Source organism: Sebastes fasciatus, chromosome 9 (assembly GCF_043250625.1).
Source record: "Sebastes fasciatus isolate fSebFas1 chromosome 9, fSebFas1.pri, whole genome shotgun sequence".
NCBI lineage: Eukaryota > Metazoa > Chordata > Actinopteri > Perciformes > Sebastidae > Sebastes > Sebastes fasciatus.
This window is the reverse complement of record NC_133803.1, coordinates 12,886,442-12,900,687: the sequence shown is the minus strand read 5'-3', so window position 1 is coordinate 12,900,687 and position 14,246 is coordinate 12,886,442. Positions and strand designations below refer to the sequence as shown.

The following is a 14,246-nucleotide window of genomic DNA, read 5'->3' as shown; positions in this document are numbered from 1 at the left end:
AAAGGCTCAATGATTACGGAGGCTCAGCTTCCCTCTAAGAAAGCAAACCGGAGCTGCAGTCCAAACAAGGCCGAGCCAGCAGCGAGGGGAGCGCTGCGATACACCAGGCGGCTCGGGTTTACCGTCGCCTCCGACCTGGCTGGCCCCCGGGCTTGCATTAGTCCCCCCAGCCCAGCCTCTCTAGGACAAACAAACAACCGCCACTTACACAGTCAGGGACGAGCAGCGAGGCAGGGAGAGCTGGTGCCACCAGCGCTGTGTGGAGGGGAACCTGACCCAATTGGATTTGCTTTATCACCCCATATAATGATTCCCAGACTGGCCTGTTCCAGTGGTAGAAAATAAAAATTACAACAACAAAAAAAATCTGCCTGCCATTCTGAGTTTGGCCCAAAATGGGCAGCTCCCCCAAAACAGATGGGGAGGCATCTCAAAAATGTTCTCTGCCTCTGGGGACATGTGGTTTTCCCCATCATTATATAACTGTAAACTCCTGGATGTCAGAGATTGGGGATAATAACTTTCAGATGTTGGCAGCCCGGGCCAGTGCTGGGACCTGCTGGATGGGAACGGTTATTTGGCAGAGGGGAGGAAGTCCGAGAGATTAGGACTAAGATGTGACAGGGAGGAAAGTGGATCTGGACTGGAGCTGAGTGGGTCGCCTTAGTCGGTTCCAGTTTGTACCGGGCCCTAATGATGGCCGTGTGGGAGGCGGGAGGCCCCGGCATGTGTGCAGGCGGGAAAAAAGAATGGGACAAATTAATATCAAAACCACAGGAAATCATGTCATCCTGTTAACACGGCGAAATCAAGCTAAAGTGCTCGGGCTTGATCCGCCACTTTTAGCATTCCGTTTCAATTTCCACATAGATTTGATATGACAGTTTTAGCGCTCCCCGTTGCCGTGCAGATGTGCCACTAATTCAGGAACAGACACACCTCCTTCAATAAATGAGTCCTTATAGAAGTGTCATCCCGTTAAACCATTTTTTATTGGCTCGTCTCACATGGCGGGAGAGGATCATCGCTCACTGTGGACGTGGTCGCCGGTCGCCGGTGTGGTCAAGGTTTGGTCACTTAAACCCCTCTAATGAAAATGAAACATCCCATTTTTATACATTCCAGCTGGTCACCGTGTGGTAAAAAAGCACAATCCCGTTTTTTTTTCTTCTTTTAAAATATTTTTTTCCCCCTCTTTTGCTTTAAAGTATCGATCGCAGTGCTGAACAAGCACAGGAGTGTTTTTTATTGTAAATCAATACTGATCGATCGGCTGCCTGGGTGTTGAATATGGATCAATATCACACCAGGCTGTGGAGGAGATCTGATTTCAATTGGCAAGAGAAGCCCGCAGCAGGTTTCCATCAAGCGGTAATTCAAGACATGGGAACATAAGTCAGATGGATTGATATAGACTAGCCAGGACCTTTCTTGCCACTGAACCAGCTCAAGGAAATTTCTGTCATATATCATTAACGCAGTTGGGGCAGGCAGTAAAAAAAAAAAAAGAGGGGGAGCAGAGTACCTCAGTGACCCTAAATGAAGAGCTCAAACATTGAATAAATACTCCATTATTAGCATGAATATTAGCATGAATGTATTTTTTTTAATAAAGAAACTAAAAAAAGTCTCTAAAATAGACGCTGAAGCTCTCCTCTCTACACACACACACACACACACACACACACACACACACACATCGTGGTGTGGTCATGTTCTGCGGAACTTCTGGTACTGATTATGCGGAGGTCAGCTCCAGATTCATACTGTAAAGCTGTTATTCATTTACTGAACAAATGTCCTGGAGAAAAACTGGTGAATGGTGAAATATTTTCATTACGCTTATCATACGCTCGATCTCTATTAAACCCGCACGTTTTTTTAATTTACAACAATTTAACATGTGTGGCCGTCGAGCATGTGTGTTTAAAAAAAAGCAGGTCACCTCGTTCATTTGTCACTTGTTTGTGATTCCTGAAGAGAGAGAGAAGGGGGAGGCACCGTTCCAAACGACAGCATTGTAAAACAATAAAAACAGAGCTATAGTTAGAAATAACTTGTCACTTTTAATAAATGACACTGGTTCAGGGCTCTTTCTCTGGGGCTTCTCCTCCGATACATCCCAGGCACCCCTGGGGCCAACAGAGCAGCCAGCGGACCAGCTCGTTTCCCCGAGGTAACTGATGACCCTCTCCTCGAGTCCCCCCCCCCCCACCGCCCCCCCAGCCCCATCTTTGTCCTGTGACCTCACGCCAGCGGGAGCAGGACCATGTCCGATGAAATCTTCAGACTGCTTCCCATCCTAATCTTGCCCGTGTCACACTACAAATTGCTACATTCAGAAAATGGAAATAGATTGAGGTGGAGATGGAGGGAGGGAGTGACGGAGGTAGGGGAGAAAAAGGGGAAGGCTGGGAGGGGGCAGAGGAGCGCGCATCGACAACCAGTCCCCTAAGAAAAATACTTGAGGAAAGAACGACTCGGGAGATCCCGACGAGGAATCACATCTCAGCGAACATATTGATCTGATTTACAAAACCTCCACTCTAATGCGAAACAAATGGCGTGGGCGTGAACTGGTACTTAACCATAAAACCCCAGCATTACTCCGTCTCCGATGAAATACCACATATATCCCTCACCAGGGCCTAATGTGCTGTTTTACGGCCAGATACGACTGAGGTTGACCCAACAGTTTGTTTGACAATTAGGGGAAACCTAATAAGGATTGAATGGGAGTGAGAACATGCCAAGAGAAAGAAAGGAGACCCTTTTTCAAAAAGAAAAAATGGCTAAAAAAAAGAAAAGAAAAAGGTCCGAGTGACCTGAATGCGATTCACAGAATCGGGAGCTGTTCGACAAAAGCTCTTTCTCGCGTCATTAATGCTTTAAGAAACCAAACAGCGTCTTCAAAACAGACACAAAGTTGAATTATAAAGGAGCGCTTGCTAAATATTTGAGAAAGAGTGGCATGTTTTATTTACTTCGGATTTAATTTCAATAATGTACGATTTTCACCGTGGTGGCTCATTGCGACAGCGTGTCAGGAAGAAGAAGACGAGGTGAATAAATCTTAATAGTTTTCTTTCATAATATCAAAAATAAATCACTTCCATTGCGCCACAGCTGGATTTAAATCACATGAACGCGGCGTTAAAACCAAGTCAGTGAATGCAACTGAAACTTTAACATCATATACACCGGAAAAAAAAATCTTTGATAACCTTTTCTTATTTCTCTTCAGTGTGTGTGTGTGTGTATGTATAACGTCCAGTGTTGCTCTTGGCCCAGCATTCATCACATCACCCCAGCTCTGGCCTTGTTTCTGTCAGCAGTGAACCAGGGGAGTAAAGAGTGGTGGTGGTGGGGAGGGGAGGTGAGCAAGAGAAGGAGAAGAGGAGAAGGAAAGAGGGAAAGAGAAGGGGGTGGTGAAGGGGGGAGGGGTTGTCTCCATGGACAGATGGACTGCTCTTTCTCAACACATGTGGAACCATGTTTCGTCTTTCACTGCCGTCAAGCTGGAGCCGAATCCGTCGCTCTGTTGGCCCGCGCCACTCTTTTCGTGCTGCACACCTCTCTCTTTAGCACAGCACGCACACACTAACACACACACAACGAACACACACACGTGCATGTGCACACGCGCAGGGACACACAAGCGCGCGCGCAACGCACGCACACACCGCACAAACATCTCAGTCTTTCTCTGCACACATGTTAAAGTCATCACCCCTGCTCAGCGCTAGTAAAACACAACACCCCCGGCTTCTCTGCTGTTGTCAAGTCTTGCCATTAGCTGATGCCACTGGGGAATCCTACCCTAGTGAGGTGGGTCTCCCACGGGAGCGCCAGGCACCGCGTTACGTTCAGCCGCCACTCATGTGAACCCAAACATGTGAGCATAATTTGGAAAATATCATTTATACTGTGCGTCTTTGTACGTGTCTTGACATTTACAAACTGCGATAAAACCGACATGAGGGAGGAGGGAATAGAAAACAGGGCGAGAATAATTTGAGGTAATGTTTTGCTTAGTGAACAGTATTACCCAATCCTGGATGTTGGAGCGCTGGGGAAGGAAGGTTCTGGCTCGGGGGGCTGCGGAGAGGGGTCTGGGTTTCATTTTTCGGCAAGTGCAAGCCAAAGGAGAGCTGCCAAGTACAGCTTTCGCTCTCAACACTTCCTGCTCTTCCTACTCTGGCTCAGGAGGAGACAGGCTTCACTCAAACATCACGTCGGCTCAGGCAGGGGTGGCCAGTTCGCTCTCCAATTTCTCAATGGGCGTCAAAAGCTCGCATCTGTCGCACGAATTGCACCAATGAGCAAAACGCTGAGATATTTATAAGCCCCAAATAAAAAGATGTGCATGTAAACACAGAAAGAGAGCATTTCCCACACACATTAACAGCTTTAAATGACTCACTGGGAAGCCTAAAAAACACATTGCAGTGCAGGTCCCACAGCTCAATGTAAAAAAATCCAGAAGCAACACCTGCAGCAATCAACTCTCTATCACAACAGTGACCCCCATCCACTGCATTCATTATGGATGGTGGGAGCACAATGCTAGATTAACACTACCTTCCGAGTGCCATCTTAATTGCCCCTCTACAGATGCGGTGAAAACACGCCATTTAGGTACTTCATAAACAGACTTCTCTTCGCAGGTTATCAAGACAGCCGCTCTGTGAAAACACACCCTCCTTTCCAATGCTGATGTGCAATTAAAATGGTTTTAGAAATCCTCTTTGACAGTCCGGGGCTTAGCCAAAAATGTAAATGACATTAAAGGAGACAATGAATTTAATTTTGTTTAATGTCCCCTTTCGCTGATTCTCATTTACATCACATTTCCACATAAAGGGCTGACCTTATAAATACTGGCATTTGTTCAGCTTTTGGAGGTAATCACGGTTTTGCAAAAACCAGATGGGAGCACACAAATTTCCCCCGATTTATTTCTTAGAAGGCCGAGGGAACCGCGCGCGAGACGTCCTAAGGCTTGCGGTCTTTTGTTTTCCTGGTAAACAACTTGACAACAAGTCAAGTGCACTCTGGGAAATGACCTCGTAGGTGTTCCGCAAATGAACGATAACGCAAAGTCATTTGGAAAATACAGGCGCACTAATGAGGGACATAACGGAGAGCTAAGCAAAATTTACATTAGGCCAAAATTTAATCGCATTAACACACGAACAGGTGCGGTGAGGCCTTTATAAATGAGCTAAATGAATAAAAGCCTCCCACAGCACAACCATGTGTGCTGACCAAAAAAAAAAAAACAGACAAGGGGAAAAAATAAGAGGAAAAAAACAAGTCAATGTCATGAATTATTCAGCGGCTGGGCTGCGCTCCAAAGGTCAGTGCTCTTTGACCTTTGTGACAGGAAGTGAAAGGGAGTGCCGTAGCCGCTGGAATAAAAACGGAGCTGACATGTTTAGATCTGGTCCGAGATCTGTTTGTGAATGGCGGCGCAAATTGACACGAGATGTTAAACTGTATGAACATACATTAAATTCAAAATTCATATATGGGCAGAATACACATTGATAACACATCCTTCTCTCTCTCTCTCTCTCTCTCTGTGTCTGTCTTGCATAAATTGCTCCAGCTTCTTCAGAGTAAAGCGTGACCTTTGAACCCTGACATGCAGAATGAGTCATTTTCTCTCCTCTTTCAACAACATGTGCTGCCTTTATTACAAAATCCATGTGTAAGCCGGAACAATGTATCTAATCTTTCACACAAGAGAAGACAAAGTCAATATGCGAGAGAGCGAAGACAGATACCACACCAGGAGAGTCATCGCAAATTGAGTTATGTTTGGCTAAACACTACATGCACTGTAAATGGGGAAGCCATCTAATCAGATATTGGGTACCTCATCACTATAATTCTAAAGACTCAAATTACTGACTGAATAAACCTACACCCCCACTTACTTTAAGGCACCATTAACTTATAAATGTGACATCTGTAGCACTGCTGGATTTATAAAGGGGAGAGATGATTATGCTGCAAAGTGATGCGGTCATGGCAAAAGTGCTGCAATTAGACACGATATAAATGTTTCTTTTATTTAATGTAACTGACTTCTTGAAAAAGCACATGCGCGCACTATTGAAAGACAATAGACTTTTTTCTGTAGAGCGAAATATGTGCTGACTTTCCTTAAACGATGTTGAAATTTGAGTCACAACACACCCAAATGTAACAGAAATAGGGCCTTTCTTCATCCAAAAAAGGCGTATGAATAATGCAAGGGCATCAAATGTAAGTGCTGAAATATTTAAACACCAAGCAGTGCTGAAACTTTGTGACAGCTGTTGGGCCTATATCTAACGAACTTTTTCTTTTTTTTTTTTTTTTTTAAAGAGAATCCTTCCTCTTCAAAAAATCTGAGTGAAAATCTGTATCAAAACTCTGAGAGAAAATAGGGTAAACAGATGTCTGGCTTGACCGCAGGAAAATAGGACACATTTGGAATGATAAGTTTCCCAAACTCCGTTGGATATGCCAGATCCATGGGAACGCCAGTTAATGTCTTGCTAGATGCCAGCTAGCTGTGCGCGCTTTCCCCCCTCTTACCATCTGGGAAAATGTTACAGCGAATGAACGCCATCAATGATTCACTCCAAATCTGTTTCTTAAGGTTCGGCCATGCTACTGTTTCTCTAGGAAATGTGGCAGTGCGAGCCGGTTTTCACGCTGTAATTGTAGACAGATGAGACATGCCTGATTCAACAATCAAACCTCTCCTCTAGGTTTATGTCACTCAACTATGTTCTACTCAATTGGAAATAATCAGTTTCTGCCAGCAGCGACCGCAGCACAGGTGCCTGTAATGATGTGCATGAGAAAATGACAGATGTAACAGGGACGGCTGTAAAACATGGAAGCTTTAACTAAAAGCTTACCCGTATGCACAGCGGGAACTAATTGTAGGTAAATAGCCAGTGTTGCTCTGGCCGTGTGTGTCCGTAACTCTAAAGCTAAACCCTGCAACCTTTCACCGGCACCCCTCTCCGCGAGCCTCCTCCAGTCACTGGGAACCTGTGTGGGTCTGTTAGGGTGAGCTGACGGGCTCATAGTTACGACATGGAGACAATGGGAGGGTCTAATGAGGAACATATGCTTTTGTGTTTCAACAGAGCCGCTCATTGTGCAAGGAAAGGGATACTCTGCTCCCATTCAGGCTCGTCACAATGAAAATCCGAGCCCTCCCTGAGCCGGTTGAGCTTACAATATCCATCCGCTTCTTTTTCCCCCCCCCTGTTCTTTTTTTTTTCTTTCCCACCCCTCTTTCTTGACTTTAATTCTCTATGCGTTCATTTTGCTTATTGTACTTATGTTACATGTTTTGTACCCGCAGATTGAAGAACAATGGTGTGCGAAACTCTAAGCAGTAAAAAAGGCAGCAGAGCGACACAAAGCAAACATGAAAGCGGCGGAAATTAGGCAAAGTAGACGTCTCAAGTTATATGTTAATGTTCCCTTCACTAGCAAATGCACTTGACTAATGAATTAAGCAGGTAGCAGATACAGCAAAAAAAAATCCTGACATTAAACACCTCAGTTCTGTGCATGCACTGTGACTGTCGAGCATAAACAACATACATGCGTGCGTGTATGTGTGTGTGTGTGTGTGTTTGTGTCCTCGTCTCTACGTGTGTCTGTGTGAGTTTGAGTTCAGACAGCAGTAGCTCTGGTAATCCATCCAGGCTCCCAGGGCAGCCAGCTCCTACTTCCTGATGCATGAGAAGCCGCTGGAGTGGAGTGGCAGCAACAACTGCTCAGCCCTATTTGATTACTAATAAGAGAGTTGTCCCCTCTGTCAGATACCAGGCATTCTCCACTAAGCAAACAGTGATTCCGGCTAGTCAAACATTAGCATTGCTGTCTCTCCCTACTACGTGGTGAGAGTTACATTGAGATCGACGTTCCAAACGACACCCCCCGCCTCACCCCCTATATCCACCACACACACACACTACACTGAACTACCTAAACATAGTCACACACTGTAAACAATTGCTGTTAATTTACAGCAGGATTTCAACAGTATTAACCTGTTATTGCTAAAAACAGTGCTTTACTGTTAATACAAAAGGAAACCTGTTAAATTACGCTCAATGCATTCTTAAAAAAACAGCACTTTACCGCTGATCAACTGTCTAAAGTATCATAAGTAACACTTTTTAATGCAGTATTTTTTTAATTCTGGGACCTGATCTGTGAGGCTTGTACATTGTACATGATTGTAAAATCAATGAATTAGCTCTGTTCTTCACTCACATGTTGTTCTGGTTTTCATTCTGTGCTTGTAGCCAGCTATAGACACACATTTTTGGGAAAAGTGTCAACAAGTCTATTATAGCCTTTTTCCTAACAAGTGCCTTTAATTGTATTTAGTGTGACTATCCTATGTCCGTAACCTGCTAAGTCTATTCATCTAGGCAAAAAATAATGTATAGTATACACAGACTGTATAATAATGTTAATTTTACAGTAACATAAAGGCAACCCTGCTGCCAGTTCTGTACTGTTATTTTACTGGGAAATTCTTAACAGTGCACTGACCAGGACATACAGTCTAGTTTCACAGAGTGTGAGAAAAATGTCAATGCCTGAGAGGAGACCATTTATTCTCCCTCTTTAAGAAGGTGATGAAGGTGATATAAATGCAACTTCCCCGAAGGTGCCGAACAAAACAGCAGACATAAAATGTTTATCCCTTTTTAAAACGCAAACTTTAATGGCGTCTCGCTCACAGCTAGAGAAGGGAAACAGTCAATGAAAAAAAAAAAAATATTGACAGTGCAAGCATCACTGTCGTAAACAAAGAGGGGAAGCCAGCCAAATAAATGTGAAGTTGCCTAAGCTAATTAGGTGTATTCCCAGCATGATCCTCTAGTGATTGAACCACCTGTGATTGAACAAACCCTATCCAGGTGGTGACCGCCCCTCGGTGCACAGGTACCTGGGAAAGACGCCCCTCAGCCGCTCACACAAGAATCACCCACAGTTCCCACACTGTGGAGCCGTGTGAGATGCAAGTCAGCCCAACTGGGCCGTCTGGCACACCGGGAGGCAGCTCATTTGTTCACGAGCTCATGCATCCACTCATCCACTCACTCATCCATTTAAGACACTCACTCGTTCACAAGCACTGGAGGAAGCGTGCACACAAACCCTACCTGTCAATGATCACAGGGTCTGACGGAGTCTCGTTCCTGTTTCCACAGCTTTTCTTGTCACAGCATCGGCTGTAGGGACACAGACAGACAGCGAGGTTTCAGAGCAGGCAAACACTTTGCTGAATAAATAAAAATAAATAAATAATGCACACAAAACCACATACATTTATTAAGTGCCTCGGAGTGGTTTTGATTATGGTGGGGGGGGAAAAATCACCACGAGATTTCCTTCACTCAATCTATCCATTCCATTGATGCTGATGGCTGATAAAAAATGGTGAAAACAACATGTTGTGTTGTTTGGCTTAGTGTTGGAGGGGAGGGGAGTGGGGATTGGGCCAGGAGGCAGGGGAGTCACTTTTCACAGCTTCAGCTTTTGTTTACCTCTAATTGCCAAGCTGCTATTTCTGAGGGAGATGCAAGGTGCCACCCTCAACCAATATTTCTGCAGGGCATTTATCAATTATGGCCTCAAAAGCACTAATCTATCTTCCACCACATGTTTCAGCCATCTCCCCCTCCTGTACCCCTCCCTCCCAAAGCCTATAGCTAGCTGCCTTTCACTTCTTTGATTGGGACTTGAATCAAAAAGTGCAAAAATAAACAAATACATCATCCTAGCTTCCAGAAGAAATGAAAACATATATGAATAAGATTGATTTATGCCATATGGTGCAGGGGAGAAAAACAAAGATTTTGTGCAAAGCTACTGTCAGTCAAGCACACGTTATTTAAATATGTGTGATTTACATGACTTCCCAGCAGCAGTAATAAAGATGTGTTTTATGGCTTTAAGACGCTGCGGTGTATTAGAGCAAAAATATAATTCAAAATGTATGACATGCCCTACAAAATAAGATATAATAAGAGAAGATATCAAAAGATAATTCCTATTAGGAGTGCTCTTATTATGTAGATCTTCTTATCTGATAATAGGCAGCAGTTAAAGTAGTTCTTTTATTCAGCAGCAAAACACACTTCCTCTTGACAAAAAAAAATATTACCTCTAGAGCACGCAGCATATTCAATGTGTCACAAATAAGTGATGGATGCATGTATAAATTGAGCGTGAGTGATGAGTTTATGCATGGAACAAGACAAATCATTCTCAGCTCTCATGCTGCACTTGCTTTCCCAACCAGCAACTTGAACAATGCACCGGTGCAACAAAGGAGAGGTTAACCGACAGTATCCGAATTCAATGTTCACAAAGCTCATGCTGAGCTCGACAATAACAACAAAAGGCGTTTTTCCCTTTTAGTATCAGTGACACCGCTGAATAGCAGAAGCAATATGAGAGGTTGAGATTTATGTGGTTAAATGACGCTAAAAGGCTGGCTGATCATTGTTGACAGGTGGGATCAACCTAGCAACTGACTCTGTGTTAAAAAGAAAAAAACTGATACATGGCATGCAATGCCTATGCATAAGTTAACAGGAAACACATTGTCTCTGGCAGGCTTAAATGATGACATACAATTCTTGGAATAAAAAAATAAATAAGCTGGGAATTAAAAAACATAACTTATGTACTGTGTCACTGACCCTTTTATTATATATTCAATTTCCCTTCACTGAAAAAGACAGTCAGTTCATTTTCTCACTGGCATATTCATATCAAAGTTGAATCCTATCAAAGTTAGAATTGACAGCATCTCTCTGTGGTTTGCTGAAGGACCACAGGACAGTCTGGATTGCTGCATCACATCATGAGTGTCAAAACTTATTGAAGGGGAGGGAATTACTTTTTGCCTGGATCTGCAAAATGGACAGAGCTAAAAAAAAGAAAAAAATAATGCTTACCTGCACATAATTTCATGGGTAAGGAGAACTCTGCACATTTCTGGATTCTTGTCTTGACCCTCATAAATTATGGCCTTTGAAAAGAGATGAGATGGAAATAAAAGTGAAAACACAGTCACCTCTTAAACACATATTAATTCACATAAATTCACAAATAATTAGACTGCTATTTTTTGCACTTAATAGAATAAATCAGGGGCATGAATACACATGATTGTTATAGGACAACAGAATATATTAGAGGAGTGCAAAGGTTAAGTAAGGAAACATGGTTAAGATAATCACTGTTGTAAATTATATTAATTCATAAAAACATCAATGACAATTACAAAATGATAATAACACCAACAACAATATTTCTAGTGGCAGTGATAATAAAAAATCTACTTATAAAATGAATGGTGATAATAATAATTAAAAAAAATATATTATTTTTTTATTTTTAGTAATCTAGATAATATCCTGTGGCTCAGAGAGAGAGAGACAGAGAGGGAGACAGTGAGATTTTCATAAGGAGAGATCCAATAGAAGTGTCATCAATATGCTTATAATCTGGGGATATTTGGGGGAAAGTGTTAATGGGCAATCTGTTGTTTATTTTGAGCCGCTAACAATGATCTTTCTGTGGATAAAAAGCGGTGTCTGGCGGTACGGTTGAGTAATTTTTGAGCATTGGCTGAAACAGATGGCGTGGAGCTATCAGTTCTGCAGCTCTTCTCTTCTCCTCCCTCCTCCTCCTTCTATTTCTAAGGATAGACACTTCACTCCCTCGTATAGCTGAACCGGCACCAAGTGCATGCAGGCAAAAAAAGCACCACATTATTGAATAAAATACTTTAAAAAAAACCAATAATAATAATAAAAACTAAAAATATAATTAAATTAAAAAAGCGTGGTTTTTCTTTCATGTTTATATACCATTCATATTTTTTTTGGCACGCGTAAAAGCCAAATATGAGAGTGAAAAGGTGACATATCTGATCATCACTTTTAAATGCTGTGCTATTTGACCTGATGTGTATTTTTTTTTCTCTTCTTTTATTATTATAGGAACTGGGCGATTATCTATATTGGTTTGATTTATGTGGCTGTTTGCAGCTGTAGAAACAGAAATCCATAAATTGCTTGTTCTGCGTCATTGACTCGGATCATTCGCACAGGAATGTTGTCTGTGACCAGTGGCTCCTTTTGCACGGCTCTATTCAGAAAGATCTGCCTTAAACCCTCCATTTAATACAGAAACACGAGGCGGGGAGTCGAAATAAGGACGTCTGATTTTATCCCCCAAATTATAATTCACTTTGCAAATCTTTGCGTTGGCTTAAAATGCGCATTAAGACACGAAAATTACATTTTGGTGCTCTGGGTTAAAAGTCACTCGAATATGGTTGTGGGTGAAGAAAAGTGAAATGCACCTCAGCAAAAATATGAATATTTATATTTTAGATATAATACTTTTGCATTATTTTTTTTAAATGTTTGGAGCGTCACCTCTGACTCTTTGCAGGAAAAGTCAAATCAGATGATTTTGGAGCAGATGTTAAATTTTAATGTGAGCCTACAAAGAACCCTGCCAGAGTTCAGTTGACTTTAGGCTACAGATTATTTTGCAATATGATATATAGCCACAAACATAAACAGTCCAAATGGAAAGCTGTGTTTTCTTGTTAATTTATTTTGTGCCACAACTTTTTTTATTGTTTTTGCAAGCACATTTCTTTATTTAATTTTTTTTTTGGTGTGGGAAACCGTGTGGTGCATGAAGGATCTCTGGGGTGATGATTTGCACGGCGTGTTAAGTTTTTTTTTTTGCACAAGTGAAACCATGCATGCTGGGTGTGCGTAAAAACAAAGTGTAACAGCAGCTTACCTGCTTCGTCATGGAATCGATTAACCGAATGTAAAGATCCTGTTCTGTTCTGACGCCTGGAGAGAGAAGAAGAAGAAGAAGAAGAAGAAAAAGAAGAAGAAGAGGAGGAAGAAGAAGAAGAAGCACTTGTGAGTTTTGAGATATTGTGGGGTAATAAATTAAAAAACAAAAGTTTAGCAACATGTAATAAATAAAAAGACAGTGGTTGCATTTATAAAATTATCAGACATGCTTTTATTATTATTATTATTATCATGATGTGTTTTTACGCAGACAGACAAACTGATATATTTGCACACGTGTGTTTGCAAAAAGAAATATGAACTCACCGTTGCTGTACAATAACTGTAGTTTGTAATGTATCCCATTGTTAGTTTTTTCACTGGTTGGTTCCTGCAGAAGACAACAGTTTTTTGGTGAAAATCAAACATCAATAGAACAACTGCATATAAATAAAACCACCAACAACACCAGCACATGTCTGTGTTGACAATATCTGTGCAAAAAGAAGAGAAACAGCTTTAAGTTGTAAAAAAAAAACGACTCTCTGTCATCAACGAATTGAGTTATTTTTCTAAAAAAAAGAAATCAATATTATACACGTGACTCCAACCCCTTTTAGTAACCCATTGCCATTTCAGATAACATAATTTCGATACATGTGCTGATTATATGTACAGAGGGTTGTTTTTTATTTTTAAATCCAAAAATACACAGCTTACTTTGTCTTTCTCCACAAAGTCCACAAAAGCTGTCCTTTCGATCTCCACGGGCTGACCCTGTCTGTCATACAGAGCCAGGACGAAATGGAAAAAATTGGATTTTCTGAGGTTGGATGGGGGCTGCTTTTCATAATGTGCCCGTGCCAAGCCGACACCGCTGCGGGGAGAAAACAAGAGACCATCTCGGTTAAGCACCGGACACCGGGGAGAATATAGGAGATGATGGAGAAGAAGATGATGGAAAACATTGGAGATGCAGAAGAAGAAGAAAGCACGCTTTGGAGATTTCTTGATTTGTCACAATAATGGGTAATCTGATGTAATGAAAGAAGCCGAAGGGGGGGCATTTTTTTTATTGGGAGACCGTAATTGATACAGAGTATTCAGGGGATTGAGGGGTCGATATGATGAGGGAGAAGGAAAGGGGAATGCGTGAGAAAAAATCAGATGCGGTTTTTTTTTTTGTTGGCATGCATGCATTCGTGCATTAGTACCGTACCTTTGGGCGGCTGTGTTCGCATCCACCACCCCAGCTGTGTGCATCCAGGAGCGGACTGAGTTCAGTCCACCGAGCGGTTCCTCCTTCATCGTCGTCCCACCGCGCGGTATAGTTTCCTGAATTCCAAACATTTAGGACAATTTTTGCGTGCAAAA

The 14,246-nt window shown here is 42.2% G+C and overlaps 1 protein-coding gene across 14 annotated transcripts in view; it reads right to left on the bottom strand.

Annotated features, from left to right (window-relative positions):
• ebf3a (EBF transcription factor 3a) overlaps positions 1-14,246 on the bottom strand; it is a 70,714-nt gene extending 56,468 nt beyond the window's left edge. For all 14 annotated transcript variants that reach the window (XM_074646106.1, XM_074646119.1, XM_074646108.1 and 11 more), the window contains exons 1-6: positions 14,092-14,246; positions 13,593-13,749; positions 13,200-13,263; positions 12,871-12,926; positions 11,001-11,074; positions 9,198-9,266 (exon numbers count right to left, since the gene is read on the bottom strand). In XM_074646106.1, the coding sequence (XP_074502207.1) occupies positions 9,198-9,266; positions 11,001-11,074; positions 12,871-12,926; positions 13,200-13,263; positions 13,593-13,749; positions 14,092-14,222 (551 nt within the window). In that variant the 5' untranslated portion in view covers positions 14,223-14,246. The remainder of the gene's footprint in view (positions 1-9,197; positions 9,267-11,000; positions 11,075-12,870; positions 12,927-13,199; positions 13,264-13,592; positions 13,750-14,091) is intronic.